The sequence below is a fragment of the Melopsittacus undulatus genome, chromosome 5 (genome assembly GCF_012275295.1).
Source record: "Melopsittacus undulatus isolate bMelUnd1 chromosome 5, bMelUnd1.mat.Z, whole genome shotgun sequence".
NCBI classification, from domain to species: domain Eukaryota; kingdom Metazoa; phylum Chordata; class Aves; order Psittaciformes; family Psittaculidae; genus Melopsittacus; species Melopsittacus undulatus.
The window spans coordinates 80,839,077-80,855,242 of record NC_047531.1 but is presented as its reverse complement, the minus strand read 5'-3'; the positions used below and the strand labels follow the sequence as shown (position 1 = coordinate 80,855,242).

The 16,166-nt window shown below is 39.1% G+C and overlaps 1 protein-coding gene across 1 annotated transcript in view; it reads right to left on the bottom strand.

Annotated features, from left to right (window-relative positions):
* SCUBE1 (signal peptide, CUB domain and EGF like domain containing 1) overlaps positions 1 to 16,166 on the bottom strand; it is a 203,342-nt gene that overhangs the window by 159,529 nt on the left and 27,647 nt on the right. Inside the window, exon 3 of the mRNA XM_034063355.1 lies at positions 11,764 to 11,892. Within this exon, the coding sequence (XP_033919246.1) occupies positions 11,764 to 11,892 (129 nt within the window). The remainder of the gene's footprint in view (positions 1 to 11,763; positions 11,893 to 16,166) is intronic.

Sequence of the window (16,166 nt, the reverse complement as noted above, 5' to 3'; positions counted from 1 at the left end):
TTAAGATAGTGGCAGTCACATACACAAAACACCTATTTCTCTCTAATGACTCCAGGGTGAATACAGATACATGGCTTATAAGCAGACATTTACACTCCACCAGCTGAAGCACACACTACAACCTTTAAAGCGATTCTTGAGGGCTTCATAAGCTTTATAGAAATGTAGGGTCTGACTTATGTGTTAAATGTTCTTCAAATTTGTGTGCAAACACCATGACAATGATTCTCATCTGCCCATCATGGAATCTGTCATGAAAGAGGAGGCAGCTCAGAATCTGGAAATTTCTACAGGTGCCATAAAATTAAATCTGAAGTTTAGGAGAGGAAGTTCATCTGAACTAACACATTACAATCCCATCTTGAAAGAGTGATTTAACTTATTTCTACATTTGTCTACCACTTGCACCACAAACTCCCAAGATGAAGGCAACCAAGTAACAAAAGTAAACACATGTACACAGAAGTTGTACATAAACTTCTACCAAATTGTCTGTAGAACATTTACTTATCATCCTAGCTATTCATGTTTCCTCAGCACCTACTCATCAGTGGCAGGCTACAGTGAAATAGTACATGTTACAAAATCTGATGCATGCCACTGCACCACAAAGACTGGATACTTTAAATTGCTGTGATGAATCACAGCTGTTCTCATTAGTCTAATGTACAGGCCAAGCAAGACTGATAGAAGATCTGAAAACAGTAATGTAGTAAAAATCAGTTTGCTGAAGAAACCTATCAGAATGATAGAACAGAATGATAGAATGTAACTTTCTGTTTCATTTAGGCTTGTATCTGAAAAACAAAGAGCTTTAAAAAATGCACTCCAGTTTTTCATCCTGAAAGAAAGCATTCAACACTAAAATTCAGTTGTCCATGCAATTTGCAGTCTGTTTTTTTTTTTGTGTATGCACCCACTGCAGCTTGTCTCAGGGAGGTTTGTCAGCTTAATACATCTGTGCCCTCATTTGTAGGGTTCCTCTAATCCCAAGGTTCTTACTACACAGAAATACAGAACACATACAAGTTTAAAACATACAGATACATCTATTGTTAAAACTTGCATTTCAACACTTCCCATCCTATCTGTAAATATATATTAAATAGTGCCCAATTTCCTTTCTTGTGCCTCATCCCTTCACATTTAGCCCTGCTACTCAGCCACTGAGCCCTGATCTGGGAGTCTGGCCACCTTCTCTTAAACCAACTGCCAAGTCCTGAAGTTTTGCTCAAGCAAAACTTTCACTAGAATCATTGGAAATGAGCAAGAACTCCAAAGATTTAGATTACTAATTTTTCTCTACAAAAATACCATATTTTTACATGTGTTTTAATAAAAATGGAGAATTATGAAAAGGCTATTGGGTGTCTTCAACGCTCCTCTGCCTGCAAAGGACCTTAAGATTAGCAACCATGAAAATCTGGAAGAGAGTTTATAACTGATTATATTATTACAGGCCCAGGTAATGTGCTAGAAGAGAACAATACTTCAGCATTGGCTCACCTAATAGTTTCCTGGGATTAGGAAAAAAGGGCAAGACAAACTGGAAGGCCACAAAAAAATGGACCATTTTTCACAGCTTTACTATTAAATATTCATTTTTATGGAACTAAAACCACCTTTCCAGGAGATGTATAGTTTTATATTAAAAATATTCACATAAAATAATTATCTATTTGAACTGTTGGGAAACATGAAGAAAAATAAACATCAGTAGCAGATGCATTTTTCTGGAGTTCAAGCAAGCAACACATTGTGCACAGCTGTCTGGAGAAGAATTAAAATAAAGCTAAATTAAAAGGAAGACATTGGTCTTTTTAATCATACCAGTGATTATGCAATCCTAAATGAGTTATGTACCACTTCTTGACATATTACATCTGGGACCTGTAGAAATGATTTCTTATATGCTTGCAACTCTCCTCCCGCTTCATGTTGACAGGCAGAACAGGTCATAATCCCCCATCCTAGTGTATACGTTATCACAAACAGATGGGTAGGAATAGGTTGATTTTGGGTTCTAACTGTTTAGGTTCTGTTTTGAAAGAAAAACATAGAACACTGGAAAATTCACTGAAAGGGGATGAATGATATGATGTAATTACACATACACGTGTGTATGAATTTGTTCTTTTCATCATCTGCGTCAGACTGTAAACTGCTACTACACAGTCTGGAATTAAGCCTGCATGTTCAAGGTTAAAACCTCTCCTCTTTTAAACCATAGAACAGTTAAGGTTGAAAGGACCTTAAGATCATCTAGTCCTAACACCCTTGCCATGGCCAGAGATTCCTCACGCTACACCATGTTGCCCAAGGCTCTGTCCCACCTGGCCTTGAGCACTACCAGGGATGGAGCATTCACAACTTCCTTGGGCAACACATTCCAGTGCCTTATCACCCTCACAGTAAAGAACTACTTCCTCATATCTAACCTAAACTTCTCCTGTGTGATTTTGAACATGAACCTCATTTTTTTACTGATTTGGGATCCCAAAGCAAATTTTATAACAGGCAGATTTTACTTCAAGGCTTGTGACCATATGATCCTTCTTTGTCTCAGAAGTTTCTCCTTTAGCTGCAGACTCACAAATGCCTTATTGCAATTGTTGTTCTGCTCCACCTCCCAGAGCTGGCAGACTAGCACCACTCCTGAAGCAAGTTCAGCTGCTCCATGAAAAGTTCCACGCCTTCTTTCCCACAAGGACTTCCATGTGACTTAAGTCACTTTGTCAAGAAATGCAAAACAGCATCTGAGAACAGACAAAACAGCAATGCCCCTTTTTCAGGCTGGAAAATCAGGCCTTCAGGCCAAATCACACCTTCACAATCATGACATAACCAGGACTTTGCTATTCAATTCTTTGCTACGGTATTAACAGCTGACACTGCGCTTGCATTTTTATCTACTGTACTGCACATTCAGCTCATGCAGAGAGCTCCATGGAATCTATAACACACACTACTAATTGCACTTCTGGCTTGATTTATAATCAGAAGTTCACTCTGCTTCCTGTGACTTTCTTCAGTCAGACACAGGATCAACTGCTGAAGAACCATAAACTATACTGCATCATCAAAACCTACTTCTATAGTCATTTTCAGGAGGTCTGACATACAAAAGAATTAACTGAGATATCATATTATAGATGTCAGTGACATCAGAACAGTGAGAAGAGCATGCAGCAAGTACACTGCCCTGGACTTCAAGAGAGCAGACTTTGGCCTCTTCAGGAACCTGCTTAGCAAGTTTCCATGGGATACAGCCCTAAAGGGCAGGGGACCCAAGACTGTTGGTTGACATCCAAGGATCACCAGTGTATATATCACGTGTATGTAGCTCAGGAGTGTGGCATCCTAACTAGAAGGAAGTGCAGCAGGAGGGACAGGAGACCTCCTTGGATGGACAGGAGCTGCTGAAGAAACTTTGAGGGAAAGAAAGAGGCTTATAAAAGGTGGAAGCAGGGACAGGCAACCTGGGAACAATACAGGGATGTTGTCCAGGAAGCTAGGGACCAGGTTAGGAAAGCTAAGGCCTGGTTAGAATTAAACTTGGCTAGGGATGTTGAGGATAACAGGAAGGGATTCTATAGGTATATTGCAAATAAAAGACAGACTAGGGACAATGTGGCCCCCTCCGGAAGCTATCAGGAGAACTGGCTACCCTAGATTTGGAGAAGGCTGAGGTTCTGAATGACTTATTTGCCTCAGTCTTCACTGGCAAAGGCTCTGACCACACCACCCAAATCTTGGAATGCAGATGCAGGGACTGTGAGAATGAACACCTTGGAACCAGTGTAGGAGAGGGTCTCGTTCAAGATCATCTTAAGAACCTGAATGTACACAAGTCCATGGGACCTGATGAAATCCATCCACAGGTCCTGAAGGAGCTGACGAATGAAGTTGCTAAGCCATTGTCCATCATATTTGAAAAATCATGACAGTCAGGTGAAGTTCCCAAAGACTGGAAAAAGGGAAATATAACCCTCATTTTCAAGAAGGGGAAAATGGATGATCCAGGGAATTACAGACCAGTCAGTCTCACCTCTGTGCCTGGAAAAATCTTGGAGCAAATTCTCCTGGAAGGCATGCTAAGGCACATGAAAAACAACAAGGTGCTTGGTGACAGCCAGCATGGCTTCACTAAGGGGAAATCCTGCCTGACCAATTTGGTGGCCTTCTATGATGGGGCTACGGAACTGATGGAGAGGGGTAAGGCAATTGACATCATCTACCTGGACTTGTGCAAAGCGTTTAACACTGTCCCACAGAACATCCTTGTCTATAAATTGAAGAGACATCAATTTGACAGGTGGACCACTTGGTGGATAAAGAACTGACTGGATGGCCGCATGCAAAGAGATGTGGTCAATGGCTCAATGTCCAGCTGGAGACCAGTAACGAGTGGTGTCCCTCAGGGATCAGTGTTGGGACAAGTCTTGTTCAACATCTTTGTCAGTGACATGGACAGTGGCATTGAGTGCTCCCTCAGCAAGTTTGCTGATGACACCAAGCTGTGTGGTTCGGTTGATACACTGGAGGGAAGGAATGCCATCCAGAGGGACCTCGACACGCTTGTGAGGTGGGCTGATGTCAACCTCATGAAGTTCAACCAAGCCAAGTGCAAGGTCTTACACCTGGGTCGGAGCAATCCCCGGTACAGCTACAGATTGGGCAGAGAAGAGATTCAGAGCAGCCCTGTGCAGAAGGACTTGAGGGTATTGCTCGATGAGAAAATGAACATGAGCTGGCTGCAGTGTGCGCTTGCAACCCAGAAAGCCAACCATATCCTGGGCTGCATCAAAAGGAGCATGACCAGCAGGTCAAAGGAGGTGATCCTGCCCCTCTACTCTGCTCTTGTGAGACCTCACCTGGAGTATTGTGTGCAGTTCTGGTGTCCTCAACATAAAAAGGACATGGAACTGTTGGAACAAGTCCAGAGGAGGCCACAAGGATGATAAAGGGGCTGGAGCACCTCCCATATGAAGACAGGCTGAGAAAGCTGGGGCTGTTCAGCCTGGAGAAGAGAAGGCTGCGTGGAGACCTCATAGCAGCCTTCCAGTATCTGAAGGGGGCTTATAAGGATGCTTGGGAGGGATTCTTCATTAGGGACTGTAGTGAGAGGACAAGAAGTAATGGGTTAAAACTTAAACAGGGGAGGTTTAGATTGGATATAAGGAAGAAATTCTTTACTGTGAGGGTGGTGAGGCACTGGAATGGGTTGTCCAGGGAATCTGTGAATGCTCCATCCCTGGCAGAGTCTAAGGCCAGGTGGGACAGAGCCTTGGGTGACATGGTTTAGTGTGAGGTGTCCCTGCCCATGGCAGTGGGGCTGGAACTGGATGATCTTAAGGTCCTTTCCAACCCTAACTATTCTATGATTCTATGTCCAAATTTAGTATTTTTTTTTTGTAAAAGAAACCAAAATTACACCGAATATTTGAAATATGAATGTGTAAGCAGGGATTCAGAAGGGTAAGGGATTCTATTCTTGTCTATGCCAGACATCCAGATAGTCTGTGTGAAGATTGAGAAGGAACTTAATCTGTTTGCCCCAGTTACTCATCTATAAAACAATAAAAATTATGCTTCATTTCCTTACAGGATTTTGTGAGGACAAATCTATTAGTATTTACAAGGTGTTCATGTATGTTTCTATATCACAGCAACTGATACGACAGAAAAGCCTATAAATAAAATAAATACATCTCTGAATACATTATGATAAAACTTTTGTCAGGATTCCTTTGTATCTTTTTTGATGATTTCTAAGAAGAGTTTACAACTTTCTTGAGCACACTTATTATTTATAGAAATTATGAAGAGCAGAGGACTCCATGAAACCCATGTTAAATTAACCTTTAGAAGAAAGAAGAGCTAAGATGAATGCAAGCTGAAAGCAAGAAGTGCTTTTGCAAAACAAAGCAATTCTTACTCCATATTCAAAAGGGACAATCACAAACCAGAGCTAAAAAAGCAAATAAAAAGAAACCTACACAAAACAGAGATGAGTGGAACTTCATAGCTGTTCATATTTGTATTTGAATGGATAAGCAAAAGAAAATCACCAGTCCATGCAATATCATTCTTTAACACAAAATATTTTTTACAGCAGATTTGGTTTGACAAACGAACCAATGAATTGTGTCCATTTTTAGAAAGAATTTCCTAACTGTATGTATACAAAAGTCTGCCTTCAGGAAAAAAAGGATAAAAGAGCAGAATTACATGGTTTTCTCAAGTAAGAACCAATGACAGCCATCTTTTCTTACTACATATTTTTCTTGTTCGCTCTTAATTCCTCTGTTTTTCACATTCTGATCAGAGATAGGTGAATTACAAAAGACCTGGAAGAGCTGGAGTATCAGCTGATATGTGAGCACTTTGGCAAGGAAATTTTGTGAAGTAGGGCACTTTGCCTTCTTATCAGAATAGTTACAGCACTCTTTTCCACCTTCTATTGGCGGATGCTGAATGAGTTTGTAAGACTTAGTCAGGAATACCACCAAGAGCTGCTTTCACCAAGGTTTCTAGCAAGCTTTCCCTGGGTAAATCCCAAGGTTAGCAATCCATGATAAGCTTCAGAACTCTCTTTGCTGGTGATGATTCAGACCAACAAAGCCCATAATACTCTGCCAGGAAGCCTACATTTTTATACAGTAGGAGAGAGATTAATGGAAGATAATAGTCCTCCATGTGAGGGTCCTTCAGAAGGGAAAAATAATTCAACACTTTCTGACTTTCCCAAGTGGAGTAAGCAAGTACTCCTGCACGACCTCATTCACTTCCTCAGGGATATAAAACGAAACAGTAAAAATGTAATTCTTCACAGCAGACTTTTTATTATCATTATTTGATGACTATTGTATCTTCCCTTCTCTAGAAGAAAACTATACTTTCCTTTCATTCTTCTGGCATTAGCCATGTTAGACTTTCTGATCCTTTGGGCCACTTCCAATTCAAGATATTCTGTGTTTCTATGTTTTCTAGATCACTCACTGTTCTCATTGCTTTCTTTTGACTTCATCAAAATGCAATGCCCTAAATTGCAGTCCTCCACTAGCTGAAGACACACTGCTGCTGAAAGAGCAGGGAGTTTCTTTCCATGTGCCAGTTCTTATTCCAAAGCCTATCCCCACCTGAAACTAAACTAAAACCCCCAGGAAATTCTCTTTTACCCTCCTGGATACATTCTGGAGTGACCATAGTGGCAACCACGCCAAACATCCCTGAAATTCTCACTGAAAAAGAAGACAAATTCGCAAGCCTTCTCTCTAGCATCCCTATCCATCACATCACATCTCACTCTGTGTGCAACACCCAGGCTTAAAACACCAGGCTCAATCTACCTCCTCTGTTCTCTGTCTTACTAAAAAAACCTCAAAGAGATCATGAAGACATAGTACAAGGATACCCAACTGCCAAAGAGGCCTTAAATCACTAATGCACTTACACATATGCAAAAGTTCAGTCTTCTTACTCTAAATGACATGCTGGATAACAGCAGGGAGCATGTTTTGAATCACCAGTTTTAAAGTCTTATCCATTGACACTCTGTAGTATGGATTCACAGATTTTACCAGATACTCGAGTAAATACTCTGATTTACTATAAAGGAGATGGGTAAAGCATTCAGCACCAATGGGAAGCATGCCATAATCTTTCCAAAAGACAAGAGAGAATGGAAATGTATGGCATGCTTCAAAATGTGAAAGACACAAAGAAGGAAAAAACAATTTATTAGTAGTGTCATGAAGAAAAACATGAAAATAGGAAAGAACATCTGGATCAATGAGCTAACTGCTTATTAGAAAGAAACCCCAGACTGGTATTTCGTATGTGAGAGAGGAAAATATATTTCATGACTGGTTTCAAATGAAGGATAAAGAAAACCTATTGCATGAGACCAAATATTAGTCTTGCAGCCACTGAGCAGAATTTAGAGCAATTTTGAAAAAGAAATAGTGCTATTTCAAGTGATTACAGTGCTAAAATATATTATTTTTAGCCAGACAAGGATCTCATAATAGTTTGAATTCCCTGTGGTATCATTTCACATTATATTTGAAAAATTCCTCAATAAAAATAACAAATATAGAGCAAGTTGAGTTCCCCTGAGGATAGTTTTGGTCATTTTCCAGTACAAATTTCAACCATCAAGTCTTAACCAAACACCTTCTCCCAGCAAATAAATAAATAAATAACAAATTTCACCTGATTAGAAAGAAAGAAATGTTGAAACAAGAATGCAGGAAAAAAAAACCAACCTGTTGACTGCTGCTGATCTAATCAGTCATGAATACTCAAAATTTGCTATTTATAATGAAGATTTGAATCATCTTGCTATGCTGATATTATTAGAAGGACATCCAGTGAAGATTTAAGAAGTAATATAAACCCTGACAAGATATCCTTGTTTCAGAAAGGATAGAATCAATTTTCTTCCTAGAGATGGCTTATGATTTTGCATAGACTACAGTCCAATGTAGATGCAATCCTGATATAACAGTCTTGTCAATTACAACTTGTTTCCTAGATGTCCTACAGGACTATCAGTGAACTATCATGGGGTCCCATCCCGAGGCCTTCTATAAAAAATCATTAGACAAAGATTTCTAGTGATGTGTATGTGACAAAATGCAGCCCAAGTCACTGAGAGAGCAATTCAGCTGTCTAAACATTGGTGTCAGATGCTATTTTAGATTCCTAATGTTAAGTGTGTCTAGCATCCATCTCACTCCAGCTCTACTCCTCTGGTTCTCTGGACTCGATGATCTTTACAGGTCGCTTTCAACTTGAGATATTCTATGATTCTATAACCTCAGAATCACATCTGCCAGCTCCAGGGTGTTCTCAGTGTCATGAGGCTCCTTATGTTTAGGCAGTCAAATTGCCCCCTAAGAGTTCTTGTTCTATGGCTCCCCATGTACTAACAAAATGGACCCAAAAGTAGTGCCTGGAAGGCCAAAGGATGAGGGAGAAGTAGGAATAGTGTAGTCTGCTATTGGGCTACCTCTAGCAAGCCTTTTGTCCATGAACATACACATTCACAGTGCTATTTGAGAAGGAGGTTCAAGCAGGTTTTTCAAAACCAGCCTGCCCCTAGTTTTATAGGCTCATCTACAAATTCCATGGAAATGACATAATTCTATACAAGATCCACTACAGTCTTACTTAACGTAACTACAAGTTTAATTTCAGCATGCTAATCAATTACAGGCTTTTTCTAGGAGGAGCAACAACTTAGAGTATATGATATGGTATCTAACTCAGCAGTCTTTATTTTGATGGTTCTGTAAAATCCTTATAAAGGTTGGGGAGACAGAGTGAGGAAGGGGAAGGGATTAAAAAAAACCCCACAGTAGCAAAATACATTGAAAGGTGAAAAACATTGTCACTAAGCTTGTGAAGTATTCTTTTCTGCTTATAATCCATGAAAAATAAGTGGTGTCTGAAAGAGCAAGAACACGTGGAAATCAGTGAACTCATCAATATTTTAATTCTTTCAATGTTTAATTTCCTCATGGGAAAGCAAATATTTTGAATAAGTTAACCAAGTTTTACATTCTGGGACAATTTATGGAAATCCTAATTTAAACATGTGCAAATATGAGATCTGTTTCTGATCTGAGATCTCATTACATCTTCTTAAAAACTGCCAGCTGCATTTTCACATTTCTGGTACCCTAAGTGAAAGGATGTAACTAGTCCAGAAGAGAAAAGACTAGAAATGTCCTCCTTTTCAAAACTGATACTGTGCTAATGGGATTAAACAGGCTGTCCCAGCAGTTAGTGTAACTGATAAAGCTAGCAACCAGCTAGGGACCAAATGATGACAGAAAAATTAAGTTCTCTCTTTCCTAGCAATGGTGTCTCAAATGTGAGTTAGCTCACAATAGGCAGTCATAGCAGCATTTGCTTGGCCACTGTCAGGATTAAAAACTCAAGTCTGAGACCTTACAACCAGACACTAGACCTCAATAAATTCACACGAATTTTAAAGAAGGGAGAAAGAGGAATGTGCCTTGATTCTCTTTTCAGTGCCTCTAAGTAAAAGCAGTTACATTACTGAGACATACCAAAGACCATGCATGAGTTGCACATATTCAATCTGCATTTGAGGAACAGAAACTTCCCCAGACAGTGATCTCAAAATTAGAAAGGCAACTGTAACCTCTTTTTGTGTCCTAAAATTGTACACTGGGAGAAAGGGAGCCCTTGCTAGTACTCTCACTCATCTGTTCACTGAACCTCTTCTAGAAGCAAAATGGTTCCTAACATTTTTGGGGAAACACAAAGAGTCAGCTCACAGTAGACCATGAATATGGGCAGACACAAATTGTACAAAACCTGAAAGATCTCTTGGCAAGCTTTGGATCAATAATTTCAACTGTAGTCACCTGCTTATATTATTGTAGGCCTTTCCCCCTCCAAAAAACCCTCAAGTGGCTGAACAGTAATTAATGCAAAGAAAATTAGAGATTCGGCTATCTCTGTAGACGCAGCCTGCGTGTTTCATGACCACAGACGAAAGCCACAGACCACAGGGGGCCAAAAAACCCTCACAGATCTCCTTTATCATCCTTTATCAGGTCACTCCTTTGCCTGTTCATACTTGCTAACCTACTTTTCCCCACTACCATGGGAATCATCTGGAAAGAAAGTTGAAAATAGCAAGTTGTTTGTAACGATGTACATGCACTGTTATTTGAATTCCAAATAGTTGAACTATTTGAACTATTTGATTTGTGTTCTGTTTTATTAAGAGACATTTATGGACATCAGTACAAATAGTTTTTCTTTCTTTTTCAAATGAATGGCGGTCTGCTCTTTGTATAAGAAATACCTCTTACACAATCTTTTGACCACCTCAGGTTGAGGCAAATAAACCTATTCAGTCTGTTCTGTAACAAACAAAATTTGAAGTTTTAGTCAAAAGCCTGACAACGGTTCCATCTGAACAAATATTACTCAGTTTGAAAATGAATGCAGTAGGATACACAACTAACCAAATCATTGCTCAGAAATTCTAGTTCCATAGCTTTGAAGACTGCAGACTTATATTAGTGGACTTCATTATTTCTGGTTCACTACCTGATTTCTTGCCTTTTATTGCAAAGAATCTCAGTTTTTACCACAGTACAGGTGCTGCATGTCACAGAAAAATACCACAAAAGAAAAACAAACTTCCCTCTCCACACAGTTTTATAAACATCACACTGAAATTGATTTGGGACTGTACCAAACACTGGTCATTGCATTTATATTGGGAATACTGAGAAAGATATTCCAAATATTCCTTCACTGCACTTGCACTTTTAACATTCTGTAATTTATGTTCAAAGAGCATATCCTAGAACTATGTTAACCTAAAAGAGAAAAAGAGAGAAGGGGCAGCTCTAAGGATATAATTAGAATTACTGAAGTTGGAAGAAACAGACAAAATATATTTAAGTGAATGTGACAGATTACTTTTCTTAAAATAGAATCCCAAATATGCAGCACATCCTTTGGGGGTTGGGGTGCGAAGGGTTAGCAATGTTAAAGATGGGCAAACTGATCTGAGTTAGGATTAAGAATGCCAACTTTAAGAGTCTAGTCTAAACCACACTAGAGTCAATGGATAGGTTTGAACTTACTCAGTGTGATCTGTATCACATTTTTACTGAAAACATACCAGATGACAAAATGCAGCAAACAGGTGAGGCCTTCATACCACAGCCATGAAATGAAAATGTCATGTCAGCATTCACTACTTACCAAGACAGTTGTGGCCATCGTGGGCTAACATGAACCCATCATAGCATGTACACCTGTAGTTGCCTGGAATGTTGATACACTCGTGGACACAACCCCCATTGTAGAAGTCATTTTCACACTCGTCAATATCTAAAACACAAGAGGAGGAAAAAGAAGCTTTTGTAAAAAGAGAATACTAAGAATACAGAAAAGTTTTTCCAGCCGACCATGGTCTTTGAATATATGCATATTCCTAATATTTCTATATAATCATATTGCACAAAAGATGTCTCAGGGAATTACATCATGACCAGAGTGATTAATACATCAGGGTCATGTGACCAAAAAGCAGCAAGCCAATGTATGGAAATCTCCTTCCCCAACTAATTGTGGTATCATCACATTAAGCAACGATATGTTGTCAAAAATTAAGAAGAAACATCTCTTTTGGATTACTTTTTTTTAATATTTGAAATGTAGGTTTGGGGGTTAGCCTTTAAAATTATCAAGCAGACAATAAGATAAACCTTTGACTTTGCTGTCACAACTACTTGAAGTGACAAGTAGTTCATGACTTTTATTCATATGGCATAAGAACAACGTATCCCCTGTTTAATAAAAAATTTTCTTCCCCTCAAAATAAACCCTATTATAATTTTCTGTATTAATTAATGTACAGCAATAACAACAGCAATAAGTCCAAAGCTTTATTCTTAGAAGGTACTTTGGCCTGTATGAAAGAGTACCATGAATTATGAGATGCATTCCGCTTCAACTACAAACAACCCTATTACGATCTTCCCTTCTTCATACAAAGCAAAATTCACTTCTTCACTCACTTTAGAATGTGCAAACTTTCTTCTTTTTACAGACTGTATCCTGGCTTACACATGGAATGTCAGCATCACAGTCCCTGCTGTGAATGATTCAGTGTGTATCAACCAACTGAAAATGAATAAATAATTATAGAGAGCCTCACAGCTTGATAACTATCAGCTCTATATCTGTGGTGCGCTGGATCAAAAATCCCAGCCTCTGTGCCTTAGACAGCATGTGATAAAAGGAAAAGTAACCTTTTAAAAGATCACCTATTAGTACATCAGAGCTACCCTGGCAGTGCATTTCAAACATGCCTTCCATTGCAGAGGGAGTTGAAGTATTTCTGAACTAGGTTCATATCCACACAGCCTTATTATTGTTTTATTTTTACAGGAAAAGCTTTGCTACCTGGTATCACACTCAGCTGCAATCTCAAGACAGCAAGGTAATCTGATAAAACCATATTCTTTGGGAAAACCACTGGGGCTCAGTCACTCAATGCTTTCAGTATTTTTGGCCCTTGGATGGAGTCAGGCTAGGTTTGTCCCTCCTTGCACAATACTCTGAGAAGACTGATCTCTCAGAGCAAGCACAGGCTTCTCCCAAGTGTTTTTGCAAGCCTTCCCCTCCAGGTTGGTCCCTCACAAAAACCTACCTTAAACTCAGAATAGCCCAGGTCTCCATCCACTTCCCTCAAACAGCTCTGAAGCCCCCTCTCTACAATCTCCTCAGAAGCTTGAAACGGGAGATACAAATTTATCTGCAACACTGATTAGGGTTTTTTGTATTTAGCACCACAAAAATGCTGGAAATAAGCAGGAGAAAGGAACTTCCTAACAAAAATACTACTGCTGTTTAAGATAAATTTCCTACTATTTCAACCTCTGCTCTATTTCATAAAGTTCCCATCCTTTACTAATCCATTAGTTGTACAAGTGCCAAGTCAGGACAATCTGCTTTGTCAGGACACATATGCTCTAACTTATGGAGCCCAGCAGGACAACAAAAAGATATGGCTGTGATTTTTCCTGAAAACAATAACCAGCAAATCCATTACAGGATTGGGCTCATTCTGAACACATCGCATGGCAGTACAAAGCCCCCAAGAAGCCTCCTCCTTTATTTACAGCCCAGTGTGCCTGGGTGCATACTGCCAGTGTTCCAGTAAGGTTTCCACTTAGCATTTATTTGCAGCTTTCATAACCATTCATTAATTGCTCAGAAACTCCCTGTCATCTGCAAGTTACAGAGACAAAAATAGAGTTCTACAGCAATGCCAAGTTTAAACAGACCAATCATAATCAAAAAGCATGTAACATGATTTTGATGTCAGATGAGTTGGGCATTTCCTCAGGACACTCAGGAAAAATGGGAACATCATTTTAAGATTTGTCCTTAACTTTTATCCAGCATCAAGTTTCTTCACAACAGGGAATTCAGTTATCAGTTGTTATGTTTCTCAGCACTGGCTGATCAATTCATTCCCTTTCTTCAAAAAATGAACCAAATAGAACTATCTGTTTAAATAAGCAATGCGTGAGCCTTCAAAAGAGACGAAAATCAAAGAATCATGAAGCCTTTTGAATGTCTACCTCTTAATTCTAAAAAGCTATACTGTGATTAGCAGCTCAAGGTGCTGATGTAATACAAATACTTAAGTTTCAGAAAAGGTAATCTAACAGATACATAAACCAGAAAAACAATGAAAGGAACAGATTCTTTTCATCTCTCTCAAGGAGTTCCAGTTACATTAAATTTTGCAAAAGGATTAGAAGATTACTTCTCCCTTTTGTATCCCAAGAGCTGTACAAAATCAGGAGCGGAGCCAACCATTCTACCTAATTTTGATAGCTGTGTTGTAGGTTTTTTTGGTGCTTCTTTCCCCTCCAAAACCACACTGCTATTTAAGAAGACTTTGCCTGGCAGGATGGCTGGAATTGCTATGTCCAGTATTGCTCGTAAAACACCAAGTGACTAAGACTGGTAAATTTAACATTTTATTTTTAAAAATAAAACCAAACAGTCAAACCAAAAGCACACACAAAAGCTGCAATATCCAAACATCGAACTGTTTTCAAACTCCAGCTGCATCAAGAGGAAAGCACAATATGTGCCTGCAAACACTGTGAACATTACCCCATCTTTTCTTTGCACATACCTGGAGGAGGACATTCTTTAAAGAACACCTGAGTGAAAGTGCTGAACAACTATAATTTACAGGTAGAATATTACATCTGACATGGCAGGATATGGCTTCCTTAGTAAGCTTAATATACCGATAAAGCAAACACATGAAACCTGCAGTCTTGCTCTTCATCTATTGTAAAACTCAAAATTTGCAGAGGTCAGCTTTGTTCATTCCCTTCTGGTTAGGTTGGATCCTACTATTCTTTTTTTCCTATATTTGGTAGAATTGGGCTCTATCTAAATCAAACAGAACCGATCTTTTGCCTCCAAACACCTCTAACTCAGAAAGACAACTCTTCCCACTGATTTTGTAGCTTCAACTACCCATAACATTTTTACTGTTTGATCACTTAAAATTGTCTTTTGCCATGAAAAAATTACCAAAACACAAGAATGAAACAAGAGAAACAGAGAAATACTGCCAGCTGACCACAAAATTGCTATGCTGGTGAATACACTGTTGAATTAGCAAGGTTTACACCAAGCTAGCTCTCAACAGGAAACCTAAATTTTTATCTATCCTGGAAAACTATTTACAAGCTTTCACTCCAGTAAAATCTAGCTGTGCAGACAGGCAAATCTTGGGGTGTTTAGTCAAGAAAGCACCTTAAAAAAAGTATTGCTATTTCCTCTCTAAGAGGAACTAATTTCATATGATATTACAATGGCAGCAATTACAGGAGCCCTGGAAAGAAATGAATTGCGTTAAAATGATTAAGAAGGCATAGGGCCATTTATAATAGCAACAGTCTGCCAAGAACCTATTTGGTCTTACTATGTTCAAATGAGACCACAGCTCCCAGTGCCAGACCTGGATGTATGCAACCATATCCCTCAGCTGCTGGCAAGACAATTTTGACCATCTCTTTCTGCAACTGGTTTGGGAAATCTCAAAAATCCACTGCTTGTTTCAAAAGTCTTAAAGGAAAACGTTATTGGGGGAATTAAAAAAAGAGATAAAAAGAAGCTTGCTTACTTCGGCGTACTAGAAACTGTATTGGTTCAGCTATTAGCCAAGGTGAAAGAAGCTTGGAAATCAGATCATAATTCCTTATGGAAAGCAGAGGTGAATTCTTTGTTACAGCCTGGAAATAACTCTTTCAGTAGCCTGAGGGAACACAGCACTGCCATGTTCTGCTGTTGTCTTCCTCAATGAGCAGTAGTGTTAAAGATGACATACTGTATGAGACTGCAATTATTATTTAAGCATCCAATAACTTTTTAGAAAACCTAGACAAGTATCTGGGAAAATTGCGCATTCGTTACCATGCGGAAGTGCTGTAATTTACAATCACTGTTTCAGTTACAGGAAAAGAATGTCAAATATCTTAAGTGACCTAATTCTTTTTAGTCTGAGCAGACCTGTATCTACCTCATACATAACTGGGTCTGATTCTTCTTTCATTATCACAAGTAAG